The sequence below is a fragment of the Lipotes vexillifer genome, unplaced genomic scaffold (genome assembly GCF_000442215.2).
Source record: "Lipotes vexillifer unplaced genomic scaffold, Lipotes_vexillifer_v1.1 scaffold1456, whole genome shotgun sequence".
Taxonomy (NCBI): domain Eukaryota; kingdom Metazoa; phylum Chordata; class Mammalia; order Artiodactyla; family Lipotidae; genus Lipotes; species Lipotes vexillifer.
In genome coordinates this window covers 185,585-194,741 of record NW_006789256.1, presented here as the reverse complement: position 1 = coordinate 194,741, position 9,157 = coordinate 185,585, and the positions used below count along the sequence as shown (strand labels likewise).

At 54.9% G+C, this 9,157-nt stretch overlaps 1 protein-coding gene across 1 annotated transcript in view; it reads right to left on the bottom strand.

Moving 5' to 3' along the window:
• Positions 1-3,514: 3,514 nt before the first annotated feature.
• The window catches only part of TMEM266 (transmembrane protein 266), an 85,826-nt gene continuing 80,183 nt past the window's right edge, over positions 3,515-9,157 (bottom strand). The window contains exons 11-13 of the mRNA XM_007462443.1: positions 7,220-7,242; positions 6,128-6,187; positions 3,515-4,750 (exon numbers count right to left, since the gene is read on the bottom strand). Of these exons, the coding sequence (XP_007462505.1) occupies positions 4,158-4,750; positions 6,128-6,187; positions 7,220-7,242 (676 nt within the window). The 3' untranslated portion in view covers positions 3,515-4,157. The remainder of the gene's footprint in view (positions 4,751-6,127; positions 6,188-7,219; positions 7,243-9,157) is intronic.

Here is a 9,157-nt window from a genome sequence, read left to right as displayed (position 1 = left end):
TTCCTGCTGTACAGGGTGAGGAAGCAGGTCCATGGATTCGCTTGGAGCCATGTAGCAAACCAGAAACAGAGCTGGGCTGAGAATCCAGGGCTTTGGCACACCCTGTATGCGCCACAGCATCTGAGGTGGAGGGTGGAGGTGGAGTGATCCAGACTTCTCTCCTGCCCTGAGATGTCCTTTCAAAACCTGGTGTTAACTCGCAGAGTTGTTGGGTATCCTTGTTAAGCAACTCTATGCAAGTGTCCTATTGACTTGTTAGTAAGATACTTGGTTTTTAAGGCGGCTTCCTTGGACCTCATCTTATTTGAGGCTCTCCCCAGCTCACAGAGTGTACGGCCCCACCTTTAGTCTCTTTATAGAGATGAGAAAATTACACCAGAGAGGAACGTGGAGGCAGCACCAGTCAGGAGCTTGGAGTCAGAAAGGTGTTCCTGAGCTGAGAGTCACTGATGGAATAAACACCCACCACGCCGAAGAGAATTCCTGGCCACCAGCCTCTAATTGTCCAGGGTCTGTGAAAAACCCCAGTCTGTGTGACTTGATCTGAAAAACCAAGGTTTGGGCTGGAGGATTTGCCCAGGGCTGACTGGAGAGGGGCCAGTTGTGTCATTCAGGGAAGGTCTTACAGCTCTCCAGTCCTGGGTGGACTTTGAGCCAGGCCTGCAGGTCTCTGGCCAAGCTGCCTTGGGGGCTGGCCACCACTACTGGTGGCTCTCAGCCTTGCCTTCGCTGCCAGGTTTGGCAGGTCAGGGTGGCACCCTGGCCACAGGATTGGCTCCTCTCCAGCTTCGTGGCAGGGCGGAGCCAGGAGGCTGGCCCTGTGGGAGGAGCCACAGGGCTCTGCAGAGAGGGTGGGCAGGTCCCTCCAGCCTGAGGGGCCACGTAGGCTGATTTCTCTCTCTGGCTCTCCTGATGACACCTGGTTTAATTCCCCACAGTTTGTTTCACCATATCCAGCATGGCGTCTAACCTAGACAGACCTGGGTTTGAATCCTGCCAGTAGTTTAGCTGTATGCCCTTGGGCAAGTCATTTAATTAATCATTCTGTGTCTGTTTTCTCCTCTAAAGCAGTGAAAACAGCACCCAGTTTGCAAGGCTGTGATAAAGAGGGAACACTGCAAAGAGCACCCATCACAACAGGAAATGAATAAATGGGAGCCATTACTGTTATCACCCTCTTGTTGGCTTATAGGAGACAGCAGCTGTTACCAGACCCTCCTGTCTCCTGGAAGATTACCAGAGTGGCCTCTCTGAATGGGCTGACAAGCAAGGGGAGCTATTTCCCAGAGCTGCAAACCTCCCAGGGAGTGCTCAGGCTCCATCTCCACCGGTCCCCAGCTGCCCGCCAGCCGTAACTCTGGGCTGTGGCACCCAGGGGAACCGTGAAAGCCAAAGCTTTTACTCTCCACCTCCTGCACTCCAGGCTGTGAGAGACTGCCCTGTGCCTGTCCTCAGGTGAGTGGCTTCCTCTGTCTGTGTGCACCCTCTAACTCGGTGACTGTAGACTCTGTTCTCAGAGAGGTGGGACCACCTCTTGGCATCTCTACCCCCAGTCTTCATCTGCTTGTGCGGCAGTTCTAACACTGCTACTGCCTGTTCAAGCAGGAAGGCAACAGTGAGTGCTCAGGCAGAATTTCACCTCACAGCAATTTGTAAATATCCTAAGAAACCAGCTTTTAAAAGTGGAGGTCTTCTAGGTGGGGAAACTGAGGCAGAGAGCAGGGGCCACTTGCCTGGCATCTTACCCCATTGCCTTCCTCCCTGTCCTGTGGTTTTCTCTGCAGTAGAAGTCCACAGCAGAGGCGGTGCCAGCTAGGAGCTGGGTTTCAGCTCTGGCACAGGACAGGCTCATTTACCTGTTTGGGTAGCCAGCACTAGCCCATGAGCTGGGGTGATGGGAAGTCAGCAAAGAAGGCATCACAGCTTAGCAAGCTGGGCCTGGCCGAGGAGGGCAGCTGTTTCTAGTCCAGCAGATGCAGACCGCTAATAACAGACCCTGCTGACTCCTGCCCTAGAGGTTATAAATCAGGTAATGCCCTCCAGCCCATCATGTGACAAAACCTAAGAGTGAACACTTTACTTCCAAAGGCTCTAAAACTTGGGAGTCCTAGCACCTAGCACACTGCCAGGCAGATTTGGGCTCCAGTTTCAGTGCCTCTCTTATTAGTGTTTGACCTCAGAGAAGTTGCTTAAACCTCTCAGCCTTGGGTGCTACACCTGTAAAATGGGCCATGTTACCACCTCACAGGGTCATCAGAAGGTTACAGGAGCCCAAGTGTGTAGAGGCCTTACAGAGTGCTCAGTAGTGGAAGCTGTAACTATGCTGCTGGTGACTGGAATGCCTCAGATTACACCCCAAAACGGCTTGGTTGGACACTGCTCCCTTTAATATCTTTTTTGACAAGTGCTGATCTCCCCACAAATCATGAGGGTGTTATTTGTCTGCATGTGGTAATCTCCCTCCTTTTTTTCCAATTCAGCCGTCTTTCCTGAGTGACTCTGCCCAAGCCTGTGGCCTTACGCAGGGCTCTAGGGTTTTAATGGGACTCGGGCCTGATCCCTGATCTTGAGGACCAAGGGGATGCAAGCAGGGATGCAGATGCTGACCAAGCCAGGGGATCACTGACTGCACTGTCAGGGTGAGTCCAAGGGGCCACAGGAGCTGGGAGGACACCCTGACCTACTAGTGAGACACTTGAGTGTCTGCACACACAGGGAGGGGAGAAAGAGCAGGTTGGGAGGGGTGGCCAGGGGGCAGGCAAGGGAGCTCATTTAGGAGTTGTGACCCCACCAAGAAACTCAGTTGAGGCAATGGGAGCCCTTGAAATGAAAAAAATTACCTTCCCTTTTTCTTCTGGACATATAAAATGAAACATAGTGCTCATAAAATCCCTTGGAGGCTTTTCAGCAAGGGAGACAGTGACCAGGCTCAGCAGCCCGGGTGGGGACACACGGATTGGAGGAGGGTGGAGCCAGAGCTGGGCCTGGGCCTTAGCAAGGCTGTGATGATGGGGTCTGGGGCAGGTGACTTGGAGCGCAGAATGGCCAGCGTTCGTGACTGCTTGTGGGGGATGAGAAGGGAGCCAACATTCATTCACGTTCATGGCTGGGTGGATGGTGGTGCCCTGGGTGGGAACCCGGGAGGAGGCGCAGGCTGCGGGCAAGATATCATGCTCGGCTTTGGACCTGCTAAGTTCAAGATCCCTGAGGGATGGAGCCCTGGGTCAGTGAGCTGCGTCTGGGAGTTGTCAGCAAGGAACACAGTATTCTGGGCTCCATTTTGGTGGGGAGATGAGGGAAGGGAAGGTACTAGTTGACAGTCACACAGGCAGGCAGTGTGAGCACTCCCCTCCCGGGGTCCAGGGCTCCTTCCACTCTACAAAGGCCTTGGGGACACCAGAGAGGGGTTGGGGCTCCCTGGGTTGGTTTTCAAGGCCAACTCGAACCCAAACAAGCTACTCTGGGGTCCTCACTTGGACTAGCAACCAAAGGAACACCTCTGCCAACTGGAAGTCTCAGTGCAGGTGGTTTTTATTATTAAAGCCAAGATTGGAAAATGGCTGTCCCCCCACCCCCCTAACCCTCCTACCCACCTTCAGATCCATCCCTTTATGTCCTGTAAAGGTGAAAACTAGATTTGTCTTGAAAAGACTCAGAAATGCTCATGCCTAAATGAGAAAATGAGGACAAATGAAATAGGCTCAGATGGTGGTCTGTGTGTGATTGTGTTGGCTCCACCCAGGATTCCTGGAAAAGACGGCTTGGGGGTGGGGCTGGATAGCCCCTGCTCACAGTGCTGTTCCCGGGGGTCCGGGGTGGGCATCAGGAACAAAGGCAACGGAAGAGGCTGAGCTGGCCCCCGCACTCTGCCCTGCCGAAGCTGGGCCACAGGCTGGTTTTTGTAAAAGTGGTTTAAAAAAACCCCAGCCACGAGCACCACCCTCCCCTGAGCAGGGCGAGAGGAGGCGCCAGCTCTGGGCTTTGAGGTCTGAGGCGTGTGGCCTCCTGGCCTGGCGTCACCTCCCTGGAGGCAGGCAGCACCCTGAGGGAGGCCAGGAGGGCTCCTGGGCCCCTTGTGTGGCCCCGGTAGCCTCCAGGGCCCTGGGAGAGCGTGAGATGGCTGTCCGCCCCGCTGCCTCCCAGCCTGCCTGGAGGCTCTAGGCTTCAGGGACCCTGTGCAACTTTTGCTCTTTGGATTCCAAAGATCTGAACTTCTCCTCCAGCACAGGTGCAGCAGGCTGGAAATGGATGACAGGCTTGATCTGAAAGACAGTGAAACCCTCCTGGTTCTTCTGGTTGAACAGACTTACCCTGTGCTCCAGCTCGGGGCTGGTGTGGGCCAAGCCCGCTGTGCTGGGCCGGGCAAGGGAGGCTGGGTCCAAGGCCCTCCGGGATGGGCAGGGGTCCTCTGACAGGGAGGACAACAGGTCCTGGACTGTGGCCTCTGCCGTCTCCTGCTGAGGTGGTGGCGGCAGTGGCAGCGGGGAGGGGCTAGGCTCAGAGGACGGCTCCTCGCGGGCAGTGCTGCAGTCCGTGGAGGAGCCCAGCGTCTGGCTGCTGTCACTCTGTGCCTGGGTGACGGAGCCGCGAGTGGAGCGGGAGGCGCTCTCAGAGGTGGCGCTGGCGCAGGTACCATCGCTGCCAAGCTTCAGGGGCACATCGACAGAAAAGAGGTCAGAGGAGATGGGCTGGTGGATGTCTATGGCCGCCGTGGTGACCACGCACACAGCTGGCTCTGGGGCACCGCTGTCTGCAAGGAAGGAGGGGATGCGGGTCACACTCCGCCCTTGCCACGCCTCTGCGTGCCCTGATGGGGGCGGGTCTAGGAATGGGGCTGGACGGTGGGCAGTGAGTGTGAACGGGCTTTGCTGGGAGAGGTCTTGGTAGGCGGTCCAGTTCTCCAACATTCACTGACCGCCCTGAGGGAGGATTATGCCTCCCTATCTTGCTGAACTCAAGTGCGGACACGGGACGTGACTTGGCCAATCATCTGTAAGAACTGACCAGTGGCATATCCCAGAGAAGCTGTGTAAACCAGATGTGCTCTGCTCTGGCAGTCAACACTGTTCTGGAAGGGGTGACAGGTGTTCTGCCTGCTGGGTGCTAGAGTAAAGATGACAGCCTGGGCACAGAGCCCCTGGCCAGTGTGCCATGGGCCTTGGTTGATTTATTTAAACCACACAGATGTGGGGTTATTGCCACTGTGGCATAACCTAGCCCATCCTAACTCAGAAAGCATGGTGTGCCACGACAAGGAATTTGAATTTCACGGTCAGAGGGGGTCAAAGTTTTAAATGGGTCCAGTGTGATAGTGACATGACCAGAGCTGTGCCTTCAGAAGACTGATTAATCTCTATATGATGCATTGTGGGGGAGGGTGGAGGACACCTCAAAATGTCTTTTCCCTAAGTGAGAAGTATCCAGGGGCTGAATCATAGTGGGTGCAGTGTGGTCAAGGTTTCTCTCTAAAGTGGTGGGGAGAGAGTACTGGGAGATGGTGGTCTTTGAGATCAGCAGGTTAGGTAAGGCTTGGGAAGAGGAGACAGAAGAGGGAGTCTAGCCTTACAACGGAGTTTACCAGGATTTAAGGGCTGTGAAACCCCAACTACAAGATTCAAGACATTGGCTAAGGAGAAACAAGATGCTGAAGGACTATTATTTTTAAACTCAACCTTTCCCATAAGTGAAAACCACTAGGTCCCCTAAGACTTTCTGAAGTGCAAGAATGAAACATAAATCAAGCAAGGACATGCCCAATGCCTGTTGCTTCTCGAGCCCAATTACGCTGCTATCTCACCCCCATCATGCTCATCCTGAAAGGTTCTCATGTTGGGAGGCGCTGAGGTCACTTAGACACCTAGATTCCAGCCCCCTTCCATTCCAGGTTCCCCCACGCAGCTCTCTTTGGCGATCCCAGAGCATTCCCACCCCAGCACCCACAGCTCTAGTGCTAGAGTTTGCTGGGAGCCTTGAACCCTGCCTGCAGTTATGGTTCACAGGTGCTGGGAGATGGACAGCCAGGTCGCGTTGTCCCTAGCCTGGATGTTAGGGGTTTCCAGGGTCACCTCTGGCACAGGGCCACACAGAAGTTCTGGTACATGCAGAACAGCCGCCGACACAGACTTACCACTGCTGGGCCCATTGTAGTACTGGCTGATGTAGCTGTTCATGTCATCTTTCACTGCAGCTTCTATGGAGGTGGGGACAGAGAAGGGTGAGTGTGATGGTAAGCCAGAGAGTCCAAGAGGCAGGGGATGTGGCCAGTTCACGCTCCTCCCCCAGTGTTCCTGCCCCTACCCCCATTACCACAAGGGGAGGCAGGAGCTTGTCTCCCACAAGCTCTCTGACGCTTTGATCCTCCGCGGGGGACTGCATGTCTCATCTGCCCCAGGGCTGGGCTGGACTGGGTATCAGGGAGCATCTCCAGCTTGCTGTGTGATATGAACAGGCCCTTTCCTTCTCTGTCCTCAGTTTCCCCCTCTCTGAGATAAGGGGTGTGGAAATAGTTCCTCAGGGCCTTCCCTGCCTGGATGTCCTGAGTCTCTGAATCCACCTGAGGTTCTCAGGGTCACTGGGAATGCTGTCCTCAGTGCAAAAGCCTCAAAGCCCCATTTGCAGCCACACACAGCCAGGTGCTGATCATCGGCGACAGCCCCCTCGGTCTTCCACGCTGTACAGGAATGGACATGGGCGCTGGGCATGCCCACCCCCTACACTGTTCCCAGCACATGGTGGGTGCTCAGTAAACAGTTATTGAATGAATAACAAATGAGAAGGTGTAAAGCTGTCCAGGTCAAGAGAGATGGTAAGGGAACAGGGTCTCAAAGAAATGTTGGTTCGTTTTCCTGAAGGGGTGGGGAAGGAATGGAGAGAGGAGAGGTGAGAACTTCACAGAGAGGCCGGACCATAGGAGGAAAAGCAGATGACAGGAGACCCCAAAAGCCATCCTAAGGAGCTTAGCCTTGCCTCAAGTACAGTGAGGAGCCACCGGAAAGTGTGAACACGGTCAGGTGTGAGTCACTCCCAAGGTTGCGGGGAGAGTGGCTGGGAAGGTGTCAGACTTTAAGACAGGAGAACAGAGACCACAGTGCCCGGTTGAGGAAGACAGGCCCTGAGGGAGGCTGGGTGGTGCCTGATGGGGCAGAAGGGAAGGACTGGGGTCCACACCCCAAGAAGCCATGGTCTGCAGGTGATTGGGCCTGATGCTTTCTGTGGCCACCTTCCTGGGCACACCTGAGATGGCTGCAGAAGCCAGTCTGCCCTGACACTGGGAGACTAGGTGGCAGCACACACAGCAACCTGGCTCTTGAAAGCTTTTTTGGCCTCTTTTGATCGTTAAATGCCTGTGGTCATTTCATTTTTTTTTTTAATGAAAAAAGGTGTGTTTTTCACTAATGTCTGAGCTGAGGGAGGGGCCCCAGGCTGGCTCCAGGCCCGGCTTCAGGATCAACCAGCAACACTCCCTCAGAGTCAGACAGCAACACTCTTCTCCGTGGTCCTTCATAATTTATGTTGTAAATGCTATCTAGCCCTGCAGGCCACCCTGGCTAGTGGGAGGTGGGAGGTTCTGGTCTCTTATGTTGGTTTTATCCTGAGGCCATGGCAGCAGGCACCCGTGATGGGGCTGTAGAGGGCCACGTGACATGGGCAGGACAATGAACTCAGCTAAAGTATCCACAGACCCATGAATCCCGAAGGGGCCACTCTCAGGAGGTGGCCTGGAGTGAATGAGAAAAACCCAGAGCCTGGGCTCTTGCGCCCACCATGGGAACCTGGGCAGGTCACAGCCCCTCTCTGGGCCTCAGTTTCTTTATCTGTACCACAAGGGGGCCGGCGGGGCTCTTAGAGATTGCGACAGCTGGCTCCCGACCCCTCTGCCAGCCCTGAAGTTCCAAGAGGTGAGAGTCAGAGCAGAGTGGGAAGGGACCGGAGGCATCTGAGCTGTGTCTCGAACCCCCAGTGCGGGAATCACCTCACCCCCTGCCTGACGGGGGGCTCTCCCCACCATGGCCTGCGCACCTCAGGGAAGGGGACTCCTACCTCTTTGTTGAGCAGCTCTAATAATCAGGTTCATTCTTGCTCAACAGGGTCAGCGTGTCTGACCCTCTACCTCCAAGGAGCACAGTCAGGGCCTCCTAGGGACGTCCACTCCTTGGTCAGGCAGCCAGTCTCCATCTCCTCAGGAAGAGCCTGCTATGTGAAGCCTTGCAGATCCTGCCCCCACAGGTACCAAGGCTAAGCCCATTTCTACTCACAGTCTGTATGACAGAACTTCCAGCACTTAAAAAGCCCTCACATCCCTCCTGAGAAGAAGTCTCTTCTCCTGAGAAACCCCTGTCCATTTTTCACCCCTCCCCCAGTTTTCCAGCCTCTCCACTCTGAAGCTTTCACTGTGGGCTCTAGATGAGACCAAGATGGGGGGAGGAGTAGGGAGGAGGGAGCTAGCGTTTACTGTGCCTTCAAAGCTCCAGACTGCAGGTTCGGCACTCCACACACCGACCTCCTTTAATCCTCACTGCTGTCCTGCAAGGCTGGGATTGTTTAACAGATGGGTCCTTCCCAAGATCCGGTGTGACCATTCCCCTAATGCAGCCTAACCTCCTCCAGGTGGGTTTAGCAGCCGCCCTACTCCGCTGACTCACGAGCTCGTGGCCAACATCAATGCCCAGGTCTTCTCTGCAGGAGCTGGGGCCAGGCCAGCCAGGCCTTTGCCATGCTGTGGCTGTGTAACCCCCCTCCAGAGGACTTTATGTTTATCATCTCAGGCAAATGTCAGCTTGCTGGTTTCAGCCCAGAGCCTGCTGAAAGCATTCTGAATCTTGATTCAGTCTACTAAGGTATTCTCGCTCTCTCTCCTGTCTCAGTGTTGACTATTTGAGGATGCTCACATCTTCATCCAAGCCATTGATAAAAACAACCTAGGCCAGGTGACCTTCAGCCCAGATATCTCTCCTGAGCTTTTGACTTGTCTGGCCAACTGGACAGCTTCACCTGGATGACCTCCAGCTACCTCTGACTCAACATGTCCAAAATAGAACTCAGTTTCTCCCTCCACCTCCATCTTGGTGAATGGTTCCCTTGCCCACCCAGGCTGGGACCCTGGTCACTTCTCCATGCTTCTTCTCCATCCTTACCAACAGTGCAACTGCTGCTGAAC